Below are 19,819 nucleotides of genomic sequence, written 5' to 3'. Positions count from 1 at the left end.
CACCCCAGCTGGATCCTGCTGGACCTGACTCCCTCCTGAAGGACAACAGCTGCCCACTCTCCCCCAGGCTCAGGCTGTGGGCCTCAACACTTACTAGGGGGACGGGAGACTCTGTCAAAGCTGAAAGCAAGAAGCAGAGGTGCCGCTTCCCAGACAACGCCTGCACCTCAATGCGCGCAGGGGGCCTGGGGACGGAGCCAGCACACAACCGTGTCCTCCTCAAGGAGGCGGAGATGGAAGCTCACCCCACGGAGAAGGCCATGGGGCGAAGGTCACAGGTAGAGGTCTCTCAGACCCGGGGTCTGGCGGGGGGGCTTGTGCACCGTGGAGTGGGAGTATGGGGCCTGGGGGTGCAGGGACAGAGGAGCCCTTGCTGCACCCCCAAGTGAGGAGCAGACAGCTGGGCCACGCGCTATGGCCGAGGGCACAGAGCCCTGGGCCCTGGGAGTGAGAGGAGGCTGACCAGCTGCTGGCCGTCCACACAGGGGTGGGGGGAGGAGACTCCTCCGAGACACAAGTAGTGGGGGTTCCAGTCTCAGTGGCACAGGGTCGCAATGTAGGGGGAGGGCAGGCAGGACACTGGGGTGCTGGCCTGTAGGGCCTGGGCCCGGGGAGAGGCAATGGCCCAGCCTGGATCCTGGATCTTGGCCTGGGCACACGGGCCCCCAAGGTCCTGCCCACGGAGAGGTGGGGCCAGTGGCCAGCCCCGGTGACTGTGCTTGCTCAGGCCAAAATGGCTCTTGCTGTTGTCTGAGTGCCTGCGCAAGCTGTCAGAAAACGTCCCGGGACCCCAGGCACCGTCCGCCCGGCCTGCCCCCAGCTCCCTGTCAGCCCTGCCCCTTCAGCCCCTCGGTCTGCACGGTCCCGTGGCCCTGGCGTACTGCCTCAGGGCCCCCTTCCACTGTTCACCCTGCCAGAGGCCCGTCCTGAGAGCAGAGCCCCTCCTCCCATCTCTGCAGAGCCCCCAGGAGGTGATGGGCATGCAGGCCATCCTGGCCCAACAGGTGACCTGGCCGATGGGCAGCGTGGGCCCCAGACTGTCCCAACCCTGCGGGACACAGGGTGGCCACCAGGAAAGAATCCAAAGAACAAAAGCAAGCCAGCATGTCACACCCGTGAGGCTCTCAGATGCAGCAGTGACCCAGGGCCCCGGGGAGCCACACGCAGGCAGGGGACCCTTGGCAGGGAGCACTCACCCCCACCAGCACAGAGAAGACCCATGTCTTGCGGCTGAAGCACGGGGGCAGCCTCGATGACAGCTGAAGGTCGCCGGGCTTGGTGTCCGGGGCGTAGCCCGTGGCGTCCGGCCTCCCGCGCTCCAGCGGGGGCATCCGGTCGTACGCCAGGCCCTCCCGGCACTGCTCCTCACGGGCCATGGGCCGGCCGGGGCAAGGCTGGCGTGAGCGGCTCAGCGCGGCACTCACCACGCAGCCCTGTCTTTATTTGCGATAAGATTACAAATTACACTTTGATCACTCTGAAAAAACTCCCACAGAAGTGATTTTCAGTAAATACTTGTTTTGGGCTTCCCTGCTGGCTCACTGGTAAAGAGTCCACACCCACTGCAGAAGGCGCGGGTCGAACCCCCAGTCTGGGCAGGTCGCACACGCCAAGGGGCAGTTATGCGCACGCGCCACACCCACGGAGCCTGTGCGCCCCAACAAGGGCAGTCACGCAACGAGAAGCCCACACACCACAACTCCAGAGTAGACCCCACGTGCCGCAGCTAGAAGAAAGCCCGTGCAGCAGCAGAGACCCGGCACAGCCAGAGACAAATTAAAAAACTATTAAAAATTTCTTAAATATTTGTTTTCAATAAAAGAAATATCATGCGTATGGAAGTACTGTGAATTTGAAGAATAAAATGAACACTTAATTTTGCAAGTGAACAGAATCACTCTCCCAGTAAAACCACCCTGACCAGTCCAGATTCATGGAGGGACTCAGGCGCCTTGCTGAACTGGGGCTCCCTCGGCGCCTCCCCCCCACATCCCACTGTCCACTGGCACCTGCAGCCACAAATCCCTTGATGTGTCGGTTACGCCAGGTCCAGGGTGGTGACCAGACAAGAGATCACAGATGTACCCCACCCAAGGGGTTCCCAGCTGTCCACACACTTACCTCCGTGGTGATTCTGGCGGCGGGAGCACCAGTCTCTGGGTGATGGGCTCCTGTTACTGAGTCACTGTGCCTTGGCATCCAGTGAGAACTATTCACAGACGGAACAAAAGCCCAGCAAAACTGCACTTAAGCCAGGGAAGCGGGACTGCTTCCTGAATTTCAATGAGGGCATAAAGTGAGGGATCCTGGAAGGTTCTCGGTGGTTGTGTAACTGCTGGCCCAGAGTTCCACTCTATCCTGTGCCAACCCGCCAAGAGCAGGGGGGCCTCTGCTGCCCCACTTGTGGCAGACAGGTTGTGAGCACCAGAGTGGGCCTCTCAGGAGAAAGAGCGTGCCCGAGCGCAGAACTGTACCAAGCTCAGGATCCTAGAAGGCCGGACAGCCCAGCGCTTGACTCTTTTGGAAACAAGCACGCTTTTATCCAAAGTCTTACTCTCCATCCTTTCTGGAAGCCCTTTTCCATCCCTGCCATCACACAAGGAAGGCCCTTCACAAGGTCACACGCCATTTGCGTGCTGCGTGACTGGCCTGGCCCTTAAACTGTTTGGGATTCTGACCCATGGGTTCCTGTGCGCCGTGAGGGCCACGCTGTGCCCGCTATGTCCGCTCAGCGCGGAAGGGAAGGGACGGGCGTGCATTTTGCCCAGCCTCTGTTTGTTACTCCTCCGTAGCTCAGTCGTGTCCGACTCTCTGTGACCCCATGGACTGCAGCATGCCAGGCTTCCCTGTCCTTCACTATCTCAAGGAGTTTGCTCAAACTCATGTCCATTGAGTCGGTGATGCCATCCAACCATCTCATCCTCTGTGGCCCCCTTCTCCTCCCGCCCTCAATCTTTCCCAGCGTCAGGGTCATCAACCTGGTCAGAAGTTGCAAAGTATCGATACTCCTCACTGTCATTCAGCCTTCTCTATTTGCCATTGCTTGTGAACTTTACACACAGACAGTGCGCTCCAGAACGAAAACCACAGTCACAGAAAACGAACCCAAACGATCACATGGATCACAGCCTTGTGTAACTCAATGAAGCGATGAGCTGTGCTGTGCAGGGCCACCCAAGACAGACAAGTCATGGTGGAGAGTTCTGACAAAACGTAGTCCACTGCAGGAGGGAACAGCAAACCACATCAGTACTTTTGCCTTGAGAACTCATGAACAGTATAAAGGCAAAAAGACATGACATCAGAAGATGAGCCCCCAGGTTGGTTGGTGCAGAGACTCCGGTGCCCCCTGATCACGTCAGTCTCTTGTGTTCTCAGGAGCCGAAGCCTTCCACAGAGCTGGCCGCTCAGACCACAAGCCCACATCACGCCCAAGCAGAGGCTTCAGCTTCCCATCACAGGATGCTCAGAGCCTTAGTTCTTCAACCAATCAAAAAGTATTAGAATTAATTTTCACAAACTGTGAGGTCAAGAAGGGATTTTAAACATTGAAAACCTCCCAAACCTCCTTAGTGACTGCCTTTTAAAGCAATTAAGTGCAACTAGCAGGGAGATTGTCAACCAGTGGAACTCTTCGCTTCTCTCTTTGTTTGAAAAAGAGCATTATGCAGGTTTCACCATGTCTGTGCATTTCCAAAGTCGTTCTCTAAGAAACACAAATAAGCAGTCTGGAATTAGAGATGGTGGGACAAACGCCTCCCACGCATCCTGGGAAGAACTTCCTCATCTCCGGCAGCAACACCAGTCTCTAGAACAAGCCCCACCCCTCGCACGAACTCTGTTCCTAAAGTGCCCCCTCTCCCTCTGTGCTGCCCAGGTCCTGCTCACGCGTCAACATTCACCTCGCCATTCAGCACACACTTGCGGGATGAGCGGGACAGGCCACGGCCCTTCCCATGTGGAGTCCACAGCCTGATGGGGCACACAGGGGCTAAACGGGTGTCTTCTGTGGTGATGCACCTGGCTCCCTCTGTGATGGCAAATAAGTCCAGGGAGGGCGTGGGGGGCTACTTGGGGGAGTTAGGGTAGGCCTCACTGGGGGGGGCAAGGAGGGCTGGGGAGCAGCAGCGCCCCAGGTGCAGAGGCACTGAGGTCATGGCAAGGCTGGAGGGCGGTGGGCACAGTGACCCCGTGAGGCAAGGTGCAGGTGAGGCGCCCAGGCTGAGGCGCCTGAGGATGTGGAGACGGCTGTGGCTTTGACTCCGATGCACTTGCAGGGCAGGAGAGTGAGCGTTCAGCTGGGTGGAGCACAGGCCGTGGCACAGCCGCTGAGAGCAGGTGTTGGTGGGGTGGAGGGGGCGCCGCGGGGGTGGTGAGGAGCCACCAGATTCTTGACAGACTGAAAAGTCAAGCTGACCTGCCATCCAAATGATGCGAGATGAGGGGAGCAGGAGTCCGGGGACTGGAAGGTTCCTGGCCTGAGAGGTGCAGCGGCCTCACCTGAGACAGAGCACAGAGAGCAGGAGTCCTGTCCACGGGACGGCTCAGCCACAAGCCCATGCTCTGCGCCGAGAGATGCCGCCGCAGTGAGAAGCCTGCTCGCCACAACTAGAGAAAGCCCACGCGAATCAACAGAGACCCAGCTCAGCCGAAAATAAACAAAAACTTCCAAAAAACTGTATATGCAACTAATTGGTGCTTAGAGTAATACATGGTCTTAAATGCTGGTGTTAAAAATGAAGAAAGTTCCATTCCAAAATTCATTATCTAATTTTCCAGCTTAAAAAGTTAGAAAAGCACAAATCAAACTAGAAGAAGGGGAAGGAAGGAGAAGAGGAGTGGAAGGGGGGGAAGAGAAGGGGGAGGAAGAGAAGGCAGGAAATAATGAATAGAAAAAAGTCAATGAAACCAAAAGATATTTTTTGAAAAGATAAATAAAATTGATAAACATGTAGCTAGACTGATGAAGACAAACAAGAGGACAGACATTAATTACCAAAGTTAGGAATGAAAGATGGTTCATCACAGTGGATCACAGAGACATTAAAAGGATAGTAAGGAAATACTATGAACAATTTATGCCAACAATTTGACACGTTGGCTAAAACGGACAAATCCCTTAAAATTACCAAAGTTTATGCAATATTGCTGAATATTGGTAACAGCCCTTTAACTAATATAAAAGTTGAATTTGTTAAAACAGATATATGTGTTTGATAGGCCACGAGGCAGGCTGTTCCAGTTAGCACAGATTTCAAGCCAAATCAGGTATAAGCCCAGAGGACTGCCCTACACCACAATAAATGAAAAATTCCTCATCACTCAGGCACAAACACACCACCCTTGACCAAATATTACCAAGCTGGATCAATACACAAAACAGATAATACACCATGACCTGGGAAGTTGAGCTTACCGGGAATGCAGGGTAGTTTAACATTTCTCTGATGGTAAAGCGTCTGCCCGCAGTAGGGGAGACCTAGGTTCGATTCCTGGGTTGGGAAGATCCCCTGGAGAAGGAAATGGCCACCCACTCCAGTACTCTTGCCTGGAAAATCCCATGGACTGAGGAGCCTGGTAGGCTACAGTCCATGGGGTCGCAAAGAGTCGGACACGACTGAGTGACTTCACTTTCTTTCTTTCTTAACATTTGAAAATTCAATCAATGTAATTCATTCTCATTAACACGCTAAAATAGAAAAAACAAGACGTCATTTCACTAGATACAGGGAAAGCATTTGAGAAAACTCCACACCCAAGCACTGTAAGAACTCTCAGAAAAGTGGGCAGAGGGGACTTCTCCCACTTGATACAGTGAAGTGAAGTCACTCAGTCGTGTCCGACTCTTTGCGACCCCATGGACTGTAGCCTACCAGGCTCCTCTGTCCATGGCATTTTCCAGGCAAGAGTACTGGAGTGGGTTGCCATTTCCTTCTCCAGGGGATCTTCCCGACCCAGGGGTCGAACCCGGGTCTCCCGCACTGCAGGCAGACGCTTTACCATCTGAGCCACCAGGAACATTTGCCGAAGCTACACCTAACAGCACCGAGCAGCCAAACGTTCAGCCGGCTCCCGCCCAGAAGGAAGCAAGCACGCCAACCCAGCTTGCCTGCACGAAGCCCGGCCAACCTGCCCCAGGTCCCGCCCACCAGCACAGGCGTGACGTCACTCCCACAGGCCGCACTAACGGTCTCAACCGCCCACCACTCGCGGCTAAGTCTCCGCGTGCGGCACACCCATTGGCTGAGCGCCACGAGCTGGGCGCAGGCGCCGCAACCCTATTGGCCAAGCTCCAGGGCGCGCTGGCTCGAGCGCGGCAGCCCATTGGCGGCAGGAGCGGCGTGCCGCGTGCGGGCTCCTCAGTCTGTGGCGCAGAGGCTGGGCGCCCAGGCCATGCTGCGCCTCGCGGCCAAGGTGGTTTCCTTCTTCTGGAGGAAGGCGGACTGCCCAGAGGAGGAGGCCGGGCCTCTGGGGCCCGAGCTCGTGGAAGGTGCCTCGCGGGGAGGGCGGGCCGCGCGGCCCCTGAGGCGGTCCGGCCTCACTGGACGCTGCCCGGGCGGGGGCGGCTGGTGACCTAGTAGTAGCCCCCGAGGCTCGCGAAGCCTGGTTCCCGCGCCTGCACTGAGGGTGGGGGTGGGGAGTGGCCCGAGCCGGGTCCCAGGGCGTTGGCATGAGCAGACCAGGGTCTGAGAGACCCGGGCGTCACCTTTATATTGTCTTCTCCCTCGAAGCTGAGGCGTGTCTCTTTCATGGCAATCTCTTCCCAGCATAGGATCTGTGTCTCCTTTCCGCTTGGTTTTTTCGCGCGCTGCGAGCGCCCTGATACCAGTCCCTCTGGACAGGTTCCCGCTCTTTCTTTGTCCGTGCCCCAGCAGTTGGGTGCGTCGACGGCTCTGGAAAGGGTGACCCCGGCTGTCCTAAACTGTCCTTTTAGTCTCGTGGGGTCTTGCTCTTCTCGAAATTGTTTTCGAACCCAGTTCCTGAAGTCCAGGCAGTACTTGTGATTCTGGCACCCGGAATTACACATTCCCCAAGGTTCTTGGCATTTTCTCCCAACCCCTCCTTCTGTCCGAGACTTGAGCGCTGGGTAGTGACTCTCTAGTTGCTTTCTGTAACCTCCAAAACCAGGAAATTCTCCGCGAGAGAAGCCAGAACGTCAGTCATGGAACTACTTGTCGCAACGTGCTATTAGCCGTCCCCCGCCGGCATTCTGGCCTCTTCAGCAAACTGCGGCCTGGAGCAGGTCGCTTCACCCATCCAGGCCTTGTCTGTCAGTGCAGCCCCTCAAGCAGCAGTAGGATTACAGCTCGGCCTAAGTGGGCTTCCAGCCGGGCCGGGGGGCACTCGGGTGTCTTCTGGGTCTGAGAAGGAGCAGGAGTTCTAGGCCCAGGTCTCCTGAGTGGATGAGGGCAGGCCAGCTCTGTCCCAGACTTGCCCCCCAGGCCCAGAATCTTCCAGTAGTGCCTGCCTGGGATTGAGTGCTCAGTTGTGTCCCACTTTTTGCGAGCCAGTGGACTATAGCCCACAGGCTCCTCTGTCCATGGGATTCTCCAGGCAAGAATACTAGAGTGGCTTGCCATTTCCTGCTCCAGGGGATGTTCCTGAGAAGGAATTGAACCTGGGTCTCCGGCATTGCTGATAGTTTCTTTTACCATTGGGCCATCTAGGAAGCCATTCCTGGTATGATGAAATAATACTGAATCTCCTACCCCTGCTGCTGGTAGTATTGGTGATGAGAAAGACAATAGTGGTGATGAGAGTACACAGTAGTGACTCCCCCACTGCTGCTCTAAAGCAGCCCCCAGCCTGTGCCAGCCACGCAGAGATCTGTGCTTTGCACATTCTGTCGTGTGATAACCTTCACACAGCTCTCTTGGACTGTAACTGTCTCCATTTTACAGATGAGGACAGGCACAGACCTAGACCAGGGTTCCCCAGATGGCAGGGCAAGAGCTGGGCATCAAACCCAGGCAACATGGCTCTAGAGTCAGAGCTCTACCCATGGTGCCTACCACCTGTGCCCCCTGAGAAGTCTGCCTCCAAAACCCTACTTTCTGAGCACTCTGCTCTCCAGGGAGGTTCTCAGCCCACAGGGCTCTTAGCCACAAGGATGCTCTGAGCTCCACTGTTCTCTGGGAGGCTCAACTGTAGTGTGCACTTGCTTTGTGGTCAATGTAACTTTTCTGTTTACCTGTCTCAGGTGACACCAGGTTGAAAACTGTCCAGGGTGTTGTGACAAGATACTGCAGTGATTATGGCATGATTGATGATTTGATCTACTTCTCCAATGAGGCTGTGACTAGCAAAGTGCTTCTAAATGTCGGACAGGAAGTTATTGCGGTTGTGGAAGAAAATAAGGTGTCAAATGGACTGAAAGCAATCCGGGTAAGACCTGAGTTGTTGAGGAAGAATTTTCTCCACCTTGAGCTTTGCACCACCATCCTCCTCTCAGGGACAACCTATAGTTTTGTGCCATGGAGGAAATCAGTGTTACCACTTCGTTATCTATTCTTCTAGTCATTTAAAAAACTATTGTTACAAATGATAGCTATTTGGACCCTTTGTTATCCAGTTAGCAAAGATAATTAATGAACTCTACTATGCAGCAAATTTTTCTTTAAAAAAATATAGTAGTATTATGCTCTAATTCCCTGATGTTAGTCAGAGGGTATGCATGTTTAACATTTTAATGGTTATCATCAAATTATCCTTCAAGAACTTTGTGCTAATTATACTCAGGAGCAGGATGAGAGACTTGTCACCTGTGTTGGCAAGGGTGTGGACTTAGGCATCTTTGAAATCTTCACCAGTCACTTTCATAAATGATCTTATTGTTTTAATTTGCATTTAAGCCTTAAAATAGACTAAATATTCACATTTTTTTCCTGTGAGTTATTTTAGTGTCCTTTATACATTTTGTTTGTTAGATTCAGCTATTTAAAATTAAACTTTCTACATTACAGGATTAAGTTTCATTCCATGTAGTTAATGGGTCTGTCTGTTTCTTGTGGCTCTGGGGCTTTGTATGAATCCTTAGAGAGGCTTTTCATACTTCTCAGTACAGACATGCACTCAGGTTTTCCTCTGAAAAATTGTTTATTGACATTTAAATGTTTAATTTCCCTGGAACTTATTGGCTGTGTGGACTGAAAGAAGGAACCAGATGTTTCTTTCCTGGTAGCTTGCCAGTCATCTGCTGAGTGGTCCAGTCTTTCCTACTGAGTTGGAAGGTCCCAGAATCTCACCTACCTGGGACCCTGTCTGGACCCTGTCGGTCCTAATGCCTTCTCTTGGACCCCGTGGCACAGTCACATCCTTGGGTGGCAGGCTGGTTCCCTCTTCCTGTCTGTGGAGGGGCTTCTCCAGGCTCTCCTCTTATTCTGGGTGAACATTAGAGTCGTCCTGCTGTTTCTCCTCCTTGGCTCAGACTGACCTGGACCAGCACGGAGTACATGGATCCACTGAGGTCCAGTGACGTGGATCAGGGCGAATTTCACCAGCTACAAATTAGGTCCACTTATTTAAGCCTTCCTTTGTGTTCTTTTTGTTCACTTATGTTCTGCAGATTCCTTCTTAAGTTTATTTTTGAGAATTGTATTGATTTTATTTCATTATCAGTATGATTTTATTTTCTATTTTCAATCTTTTTCTTCCCTTATAGGAAATCTGTTGATTTTTGGTATATAACTTGGTATCTGGTAAACTTACTGAGTTCAACTACTTTTTTAAATGGTCATGACATACCATCTACCAACCATATGTCGCTATTTAGATTTATTAAAATTAAAATTTAGAATTAACTCCTCAGTTTCATGAACTACATTTTAAGTACTGAACATGACTGGTGGCACCAAATCGGATGCTTCCAACATAAACCATCTCTATTGGGGCAGAAGGGCCTGTGGAGTTGCTGTGGTCTGGAACATGCCACCCCTAGGGAACAGCATTCTCCTCGTGCTCCACCTGGACTCTGGCTCTTCAAACACAGTGCTTCCTTGTTTGTCTTTAGCTCTTCTGGAAGATGCCTGTGTCACTTGATTTACCAACACTAGGTAGGATTAACTGACTTCCACTGTGAAAGTTGTGGAATTGGCTCATTTCTACTAGCCTCTGGATTTATTTGCTTATTTTTTATTTAGGTTTTTTAAATCATGGTAAAATGTATATAACATGAAATTGTTAACCATTTAAAATTTCTTGATGCCATTCAGTGGCACTGAATACATTCATGTTGTTGTGCACCCATATCACTACTTTCACAACTTTTCTTTGTCCTGAATACAAACTCTATACCCACTAAATAATAACCTACAGTTCTAGTTTCTGTCTCTATGAGTTTGACTATCCTGGGATGCTTCATGTTAGTGGAATTGTGTATTAGTCCTTTTATATCTGCCTTATTGGACTTAATATTTTCAGAGTACATCCACGTACCAAGTGTCAGCTCTTCATCCCTTTTTATGGTTAAATAACATTCTGTTGTATGTATAGACTATATTTTGTGTTTCCACTCATCTGTTGATGGGCATCTGGGTTGTCTCTACCTTTTGGTTGCTGTAGATAATCCTGCTATGGAAAGTACCTTTGGAGTCCCTGTTTTCAACTCTGGAGTCTTCACCGTGCAGTAGAATTGAATGGTCATATGGTAATCCTGCGGGCTTTCCAGGTGGTTCAGTAGTAAAGAATCCGTCTGCCAATGCAGGAGACAGGAGATGTGGGTTCGATCCCTGGATCAGAAAGATCCTCTGGATTAGGAAATGGCAACCCCCTCCAGTCTTCTTGCCTGGAAAATTCCATGAACAGAGGAACCTGGGGAGCTACAGTATACGGGGTTTCAAAGAGTTGGACATGACTGAGAGACTGAGCATGTGTAAGGTAATCCTATATTTAACTTCTGGAGAGTCCACCACAGTTTCCCCACCAGCAGCACAGAGCTCCACTTTCTCCAGGCCCCGACCAACGTGAATTATTTTCCTTTTTTTTTTTTTTTGATAGTAACCAACCTAGTGAATGTGTCTTATTGTGGTTTTGATTTACATTTTCCTAATAGTAACACTGATCATCTTTTCATGTCTTTATAGGTCATTTACAACAACATGTGTCTTCTTCAGAGAAATGTCTTTTCAGTTCCTTTGCTTATATTTTAATCACTATTTTCTTATTGAATTGTAAAAGTTCTTTATATATTCTGGTATTAATCCGTTATCAGATGTGTGATTTACACGTATTTCCTCCCATTCTGTGGATTTTTTCACTTCTCTTTTTAAATTTATTTATTTTTGGCTGCATTGGGTCTTTGTTGCTGTGCGTCAGCTTTTCTCTAGTTTTGGTGAGCAGGAGCTACTCTCTAGTCACATTGCTCTGACTTCTCATTGTAGTGGCTTCTCTTGTTGCAGAGCATGGGCTCCTTAACCTTCAGTAGCTGTAGTGCAGGGACTTAGTTGCTCTTCAGCAGCATATGGGATCTTCCCAGACCAGGGATCATACTGATGTCCTCACATTCCAAAGCAGAGTCTTAACTACTGGACCGTCAGGGAAGCCTCTTCACTTTTCTCAATAATATCCTTTGATGCACTGAAGTTTTAAATTTTGATGAAGTCCAATTTATCATTTTTAAATTATGATAAATTTAAATTAAATTTAAACTAAAATTATCATATTTTATTTTTTAATTTAATTTAAATTAAAATTTAATTTTAACTTTTAATTTAAATTAAAATTATCATTTTAAACATCAGCCTGTGCCTGATGTCACATTTAAAAAATAACCCAAGATCATAAAGTTTTTCTCCTATGCTTTCTTCTAAGAGTTTTGTAGGTTTAGCTCTTAAATTTAAATCTTTGACCCACTTTTTAATAGTTACTGAATATGGTGTTGGATGAGAGTTTGACTTCATCTTTTACATGCTGGGATCCAGTTTTCCCAGCGCTATTTCTTGAGGAGATTGCACCACATGGAAGACCTTTTCTCCTTCGAATGGTCTGGCACCTTTGTTGAGAGTCTTTTGACCATACATGTGAGGGTTTATTTCTGGGCTCTTTATTCTGTTTCATTGGTGTTTTGTATGTCTCTACAGTCTTTTAATTATTGTAGCTTGGTAGTAAGTTTTGAAATCAAAAAAGGTGAGCCTTCCTACTTTGTCCATCCTTTTCAAGATTGTTTTGGCTATTCAGGGTCCCTTGAGATTCCATATGAATTTTAGGATGGGTTTTTCTGTTTCTTCAAAAACCGTCATTGGGATTTTGACCAAGATTGCATCGACTCCATCGATCACTTTGGGCAGTATTGATGTCTTCATGTTAATCTGTGGACGTGGGGTGTGTTTCCACTTGTTTGTGTCTTCTCTAACTTCTTTCCTGGTGAGGGCTTCCCTGGTGGCTCAGACGTTAAAGAGTCTGCCTGCAGTGCGGGAGACCTGAGTCCGATCCCTCGGTCGGGAAGATCCCCTGGAGAAGGAAATGGCAACCTACTCCAGTATTCTTGCCTGGGAAATCCAATAGATGGAGAAGCCTGGCGGGCTCCAGTCCATGGGGTCGAAAAGAGTCGAACATGACTGAGTAACACTTTAACTTCTTTCAGTCACATTTGTAGTTTCAGTGTATAAGTCTTTCACCTTCTGGGTTAAATTTATTCTTAAGTATTTGATTCTTTTTTGATGCTATCATAAATGGAATTGTTTTCTCAGTTTTTTTGGATCATTTATTACAGGTAAATAGAAATACAGCTGATTTTTGTACGTTGATTTTGTATCCTATAACTTTGCTGAATTTGTTTATTGGCTCTAACAGGTGTTTTGTAGATTCTTTAGCATTTTCTGGATGTAAGATCTTGCTCAGTAATGTTTGACTCTTTGCAACCCTGTGGACAGTAGCCTGCCAGGCTTCTTTTCCATGGAATTCTCCAGGCAAGAATCCTGGAATGGGTAACCCCCTTCCCTTATCTAGAGAATATTCCTGACCCCAAGGATCAAACCCAGGTCTCCTGCATTGTAGGCAGATTCTTTACCATCTAAGTCTTCAGGGAAGCCCATATTAGATCATTTGTTGTTGTTCAGTCCCTCAGTTGTCTTCAACTCTTTGCAATCCCATGGACTACAGCATGCCAGGCTTCCTTGTCCTTCATCTCCCAGAACTTGCTCAAACTCATGTCCATTGAGTCGGTAATGTCGTCCAACCGTCTCATCCTCTGTCGTCCCCTTCTCCTCCTTCATTCAATCTTTCCCAGCGTCAAGGTCTTTTCCAATGAGTCAGCTCTTCTGATGTCAACTTCAAATAAATAGTTTTACTTCTTCCTTTCCAATCTGGACATTAAAATTTCTTCTTCTTGGCTAGTTGCTTTGACTGGGACTTTCAGTATTCTGTTGAACAGAAGTGGTAAAAGCACACATCCTTGCCTTTTTCCTTATCCTGGGGAAAAGCTTTCAGCCTCTCACCACTGAGGGTCATGGGAGCATTGGGTCATATGTGGTCTTTATAGTACTGAGGAAGTTCCAGTGTCTTCTTAGTTAATTGAGTATTTTTATCATAAAAAAGGTGTTGGGTTTTATCAGATGCCTTTTCTGCACCATCTGAGATAACTATATAATTTTTCATTTGTTCTGCCAGATTGCTGGATGGTGGTGACTGGTTTGCATTTGTTGAGCCATGTCTTTGTTCTGGGAGGAACCCCTCTCCATCACGACGTGCAGCCCCTCACCATGCAGCTGCATTTGGTTTGCCTGTGTTTCACTGGGATTTTTGCCTCAGTGTTCATAGGGGGTCTCGGCCAGTATTTGGCTTTCTCTGTGGTCCTCGGCATGTGCTAAGTGGTGGTTTGTCTGTCTTGCAGGTGGAAGCTGTCTCTGATAAATGGGACGATGACAGCAAGAGCCACGGTGGGGGGCTGTCGGACCCCAGCCCCCGGGTGCTCATCGGCTGCGTGACCTCGCTGATAGACCGCGCGGGCTACATCAGCCAGACCACGTACTTCTCCCTGGAGAGTGTGTGTGAAGGTGCGCTGGGCAGGTCTCTGCTTCACATTTACAATCAGTTTTTGTGGTTTTTAAAAAATGTTAATGGATAGAGTTGAAGTGACTGCTCGAATCACTGAAAGGGCTGAGTCTGGGTTCCCTCTGGAGGAGGCTTGTGGTGGGAGCAGCAGCAGGCGCTGGTGCCACAGTGCCCCTCGTCTGTGGCGTCTGTCGTGCAGTTGCCGACTCCTAGGTAGCTGTTCCTTTTCCATAATTGTTGCTCCTGACCTAAGACAGCAATGTCATAGATGTACAGAGGTACTGTGATTTTTTTTTTTTAGTTATGTCCGGTGTTTTAAAATAGGACTTGGGGATAACCTGGTACTTTTCTGAGAGTACATTTTTAATTGCATTTAGCTGATATTCCTAGATAGCACCGTGATAAAGAATCTAGTTCCAATATAGGAGACACAAGAGACCTGGGTTTGATCCCTGGGTTGGGAAGATCCCCTGGAGGAGAAAATGGCAACCCACTCTAATATTCTAGCCTGGAAAATCCCATGGACAGAGGAGCCTGGCAGGCTACAGTTCATGGAGTTGGCAGAGTCAGACTCAACTGAAGGACTGAGCACACACACATTAGCTGATCTAAGATTCTGTTTTTATGCTTAAAGAAATAATTCGTCAGCATAATTTGTTGAACAACTATTTATTGTGTGCCTGCCGTCTCCAGTGGTGGGTAGGGAGCAAGGCAGGAGGAGACCCAGATGAGTGAGCCCTTGCTGTCCCTCCTGAGGAGAAACAGCTCTATACATGCTTTATCCTCAGGCAGGACTTAGAGGAGCTTGGTGGGGGGAGGCCCGTGAGCTGGACACTCTGCTGGGCTGTGTAGTCGAGGGGCCGTGCCCCCTGTCTGGATGACCCTTGAGTGATTGATGTGTCCAGTCCAGGGACCAGTTTTCATCTCCCAGCATCCCTGAGGTCCTCAGAGTGTTGCTCTGAAAGCCTCGACCCAGCACCTGGTTCCTTCTTCCTGGGGCTTATCCCAGACCTCTGACCTACGACCCACCTCAAGGCTGGACCCCTTTACCCAGATCTCCCCCTTCTCTGACCCTAGGCCTCCCCTATATGGACCACAGCCTTGCCCTCTGCCTTCTGGTTGGGATTAACCTGGGGGGAGCACCAGCAGGTTGAGGATGTGGGGAGTGAGATTGGGCTCAGCACCCCCACCCTGTGGCCTGCCCGTGGCTTCGCTCCTCTCCTGTGACCATAACCAGGGCACCAGGCAAGTGAGTGGCCAAGCTGGTACACAGTGGAGAAGTGAAACGGACATTCAAATTGGTTAAGATTAAATCATTTTAAAATGTGTGTGTGTATATATATATATCAATTAGCACATTTATTTTATTATATTGGTGGGCCTTTACTGATATTCAAAAACTATTTGCAATGCTAAAATTCCTTCTAAAAAAAAAGAAAAACAATACCTGGGTACATTAAAGAATAGTAAAACAATTTAATCTTGACTGTGTAGCCATTATATTCTTTGTGTGTCTTAACATCTTTTCATTTCTTAGCAGCCCTAATACCATGTCACTGGTATTGTTCTGAGGAATGTACATTTTCCAGTGTTATCTTAGCTTCATTTTTTCATACAGTGGCCTGGAGTCTTCCTCAAAGCTGCATTTTATGGTCGATGAACTTGAAATTGTAGGCACCTTTGATGGGCTCTCCCTGTAGGCTTTTGTATGCTCAGTCGCTAAGTCATGTTAAACTCTTTGTGACCCCCTTGGAGTGTAGCCCACTAGGCTCCTCTGTCCATGCGATTTCCCAGACTAGAATGCTGGAGTGGGTTGCCATTCCCTTCTGCTGGGGATCTTCCCAGATCAGGGATTGAACCCTCATCTGCATTGCAGGTGAATTCTTTACCACTGAGCCACCTTTTAATTAAGGAAATACTAGTAAGCTCAAAGCAGATTCTGCTGAATGTGAGTTTATGAACAAGTCTGGGTTTTTTCCTACTGAAATATCCAACTTTTTTAGCCCAGATGTTTCACAAGTATTGGTTTTTACCTCTGTAAGTACAAAGGTATTCAAATATTTTCATGAACTGAAATCTATCAAATAAGTCATCTCTGTGATTTTTTTTAATCTTACACCAAATTTGGAAGCTGTAGACTTGTTGTAGGCCTTAATGGTTTTAACTTATTCACTGCTGAATATCAGTGTATCCAGCTAAAAGTGAGGGCTTGATTGAACGGCTCCTCACACAGGTGGTGGGCGTCATGGCCAGGTGCTCAGCTCTGCGCTGAATCAACACATGGGGCCTCGCTGCTTCAGGTTCTCGGTGCTTTTATGGGAGTGAGTGTCACCATGTCGTGTTTACAGGCTGTATTCCCAGTAACTGCAGTTCACAAAAGTCTCAGAACTGAAGTTTTTTTTCTTTTGTTCCATCTCCCGCTCAGCCCCACCCTGCCGTGCCGCACAGCTTGTGGACTCTTGTTCCACAACCAGAGTGAACCCCGCCCTCACCAGTGAGAGCACCGAGTCCTAACCACTGGACCATCTAGGAATTCCGTAAAGCTGAAGATTTGTTGCTTCCACATTTACTGAGTACTTTAATTAAAAATTGCCAACTGATTTTGAACAAAGTGTAACCAAAATTTAGAGCCCTCACCTGAAAAAAGTGGAAGGAGCACCACTGAAGGGTTGATTTACAAAGCACTTCTTCAAAGGTTCAACCATTTTTAAAATTCAGGCTGCGGGGCAGCCAAGAGGACCAGGCCACCAGGCCCCACGATCTGTTTGTTTTAACACTGGCTTTGCCACGGGGCTCTGAGGCTGAGTTGCCTCCGTGCCTCCGTCAGTCTCCATGGCTGCAGCCTGTCCGTCCACTCACCGCCCGGCACAGCGTTGGGGAAGCCCTGGGCCTGCGGGCGCATGGTGGTTCCTGTACTTGTTGCCCCACGGGTGTCTCGGTGCACAGGGACGTAGTTTCTGTTACAGTTCCATCAAAACTTGCACTTACGTGTGTTATCATGGTAAAAGCAAATAATCTTTTCTCCAGTGTTGGGTTTTTAAACTGAATTACAGTCGCTTTCACAATAACGTCAGATATATCTCCTTCAATAGAACAGTCTTCCAAAAATCTTTACATTGACTCCATGATTCTGATGGGGGAAAAAATGAACTAGTTTTTTACTTGCCTCACTGTTTTTCTCTTTAAAATAACTTTTATACAGCTAACAGTAATAGCTATTGCTTCACTTCTCGTGTATGTTGGAAGATACAGAATTAAAAATTAGCAAAATTATCAATTATTTGATAAATTAAGGCATGGCTTACAAACCAACAAGTAAAGATTTCTCAGTGGTGTGTTAACTTGTGCTTCTGGGCCTCATCCTCCTAAAAAACTCACCAACCTGGAAGCTGGCGCCCAGGAGCTGTGTCTCCCGTGGGTTTGTGCTGCCGTGCCATGCTGGGTGGCCCCTGTGCTGAGAAGCAGTGTCTGTAGGTGTTTGGGCTGCTCTCTGCTTATCATCAGCTTTCTTGAGAAACAGCTCAGTATTTTATTAGGCACTGTTGTCTTCTCAGCTCAATAAAAATGTTTATTACAAAAGAACCAAAAGGTTATCAGCAGGTATAGCCCCACCATGAACCACGGCAGTTCAGCGGCTGCCTCACGTCCGTGCTCCTGTGGTTCCCGTCTCTGCCTGCCCCGCCAGTTCCCAGGCACGCTGAGGGGGCTCCGAGGGCTCCCCTGCCTGAGCTGGGGCGGTCGCGGCTGCCCAGGCCTCGGGCGCGAGTGCACCTCCCTGCGTCGCCACGCACCCACGTGTCCCTGACGAGGAGGGTGGGCGCGCGCTCCCAGTGTCTGCTGGAGCCTGCAGAGGAGCGCCATGAACACCCACGCCTCCTGGAGCTCACCTCAGTGCGGTTGTCAACCACGGTGCTTGGTCACGTGTTAGATGTGTGCTATATGTGCATATGTGTATAATTGCTATATATGTATAACATAATATATATGCCTGTGTATTATATAGCATATAATTGTGTATTACATATGATCACATATGAACACAACATATATAGTTGTATATAATTAGCATACATAATATATACCTTATATACATATGTAACAACCATGCTCTGAAAGGTAACTTCAGAGTCTCTTGTACACTTTTTTTTTTTCTTGTACACTTTAATGTTTCAATGTCACCAAGTAACTTGCCTGGTTTCCCTGCCTTGGAGGTTTCCAGCCCTGCAAGGGAGACTGGGTGGAGGCTGAGTACTGGATCCGGCCAGGCACATGGAGCAGCGAGGCCATCTCAGTGAAGCCGCTGAGGTACAAGCGCGTGGACCGGGTAGGTACCAGGCCTCGAGTATCCATGGGTCCTGGGTGCAGCGGGAGGTCAGGTTAAGTGAGAGTCAGAGAAGACCCTGACTTCTTAGCAAGATGACCGGAGGCCGGCCTGCATGCAGGCGTACTTAAATTCTAGGTCACGGGGGTACTCAGTGTAAAGTGTCTGATGGTGGGACACAGAGAGCGGGTGTGGGCTCTGCCTGTGCTCCTCGCAGAGCTGTGGTCTGGGGAGTCAGGGCTGGAGCAGAGGAGGGAATTGCGCTCGCGAGTGGAGGTGGAACCTGCCCTGGGCTGCTCCCGAAGCCTCGGCTCCGGGCTTCTGCCTGGCCTGCGCCGTCTAGGGCGTTGCTTCTCACCAGCAACCAGGCCCGCGCCTCGCTGGCCACAGCAGCCCCACCCTCCGGGCGCTGGTCTCTGCCTCACTGTGCACGTGCTGCCAGCCCTAGTGTTCTGCTTGCAGGTCTGCGTGTCCAGCCTTTGTGGGAGGAATGGGGTGCTCGATGATTGCATCTTCTTCACCTTGGACTCCCTGAAACTTCCGGAAGGCTACACGCCCCGCAGGCACGATGTGGTCAGTGCGGTGGTGGTGGAGAGCAGCCAGTCCTGCTACGTGTGGAGGGCACTGTGCATGACTCCAGTGCAGAGGTGGTGAGGAGGCGGGAGCGGGCCCAGGGTGCGTCTGAGGGTTGGTTCAACAAAACAAGATCCCCTGAGCCAGCGGGGTTGGAGGGAGACCTCCTGGGTGCTGAGGGGTCTTCGTGTTTGACTGAAGGCTGAATGAAAAATGGCCCCTTGAGCCTGATCTCATGTTGATGATCTTCATGTTTTCATGGGTTTTGTGAGTTGTACTCTTTCACACACTGGTGTTTTGCAGAACATGTTACACATGGCAAATTTTTAGAGTTACTGAATTTGCTGTATCCGTGTTCTTCTCTCTGTGTCCCAGTGACCTTCCACCTCTGACGCGTGTTTGTGAGCACTCCAGGCATTCCCGAGCTCGGGTGTGAGCAGCAGCCCTGCCCTGCGTCCTGCCTGCCTCTGCTCTTTCTCCCCAGCGCTCAGTTAGGGCACTCATACACGGTTTCCTAAGCAGTCCTATTTGTCCTGTGGTCCCACAGGAGCAGGTCACATGTGGGAGGAGGGTCTGTGAGCCTCAAGTCGGGGAGCCTGTCTCAGGAGAAGTGGGCTACCAGCCTGGCCAGGAAGGTGTGCTGCAGATAAGGTGTGGGCAGAGCAGGGGACATGCAGGCGGCCCTGCCGCGTCCAGACCGCCTGTGGGCACGTGCTCCTGCCCCACGGGGCTTGCTCCCCTTTTGGAGAATGACTTGGCCCATCTGCGGAGCAGTGAAGTGTGTGAGACACATTGCCCTCACCCCTACCAGCAGAGAGGCTGAGGAGTTCTGGCTTCAGCCTGTCTGATGGGCCCAGGGGTGTGAGGACCACCCTGCCACGTGATCGTGCTGGCCGCCAGCTGCCTGGAGCAGAAGCCAGGGCCCTGCCCACATGG

The 19,819-nt window shown here is 49.6% G+C and overlaps 1 protein-coding gene across 1 annotated transcript in view; it reads left to right on the top strand.

The window, feature by feature from the left end:
- Positions 1-6,393: 6,393 nt before the first annotated feature.
- Positions 6,394-19,819, top strand: part of MOV10L1 (Mov10 like RNA helicase 1) — a 58,810-nt gene continuing 45,384 nt past the window's right edge. Inside the window, exons 1-5 of the mRNA XM_061124283.1 lie at positions 6,394-6,490; positions 8,201-8,385; positions 13,829-13,991; positions 18,201-18,313; positions 18,773-18,960. Of these exons, the coding sequence (XP_060980266.1) occupies positions 6,394-6,490; positions 8,201-8,385; positions 13,829-13,991; positions 18,201-18,313; positions 18,773-18,960 (746 nt within the window). The remainder of the gene's footprint in view (positions 6,491-8,200; positions 8,386-13,828; positions 13,992-18,200; positions 18,314-18,772; positions 18,961-19,819) is intronic.

The sequence above is a fragment of the Dama dama genome, chromosome 22, assembly GCF_033118175.1.
Source record: "Dama dama isolate Ldn47 chromosome 22, ASM3311817v1, whole genome shotgun sequence".
Taxonomy (NCBI): Eukaryota; Metazoa; Chordata; class Mammalia; order Artiodactyla; family Cervidae; genus Dama; species Dama dama.
This window is presented reverse-complemented; position numbering and strand designations above follow the sequence as displayed.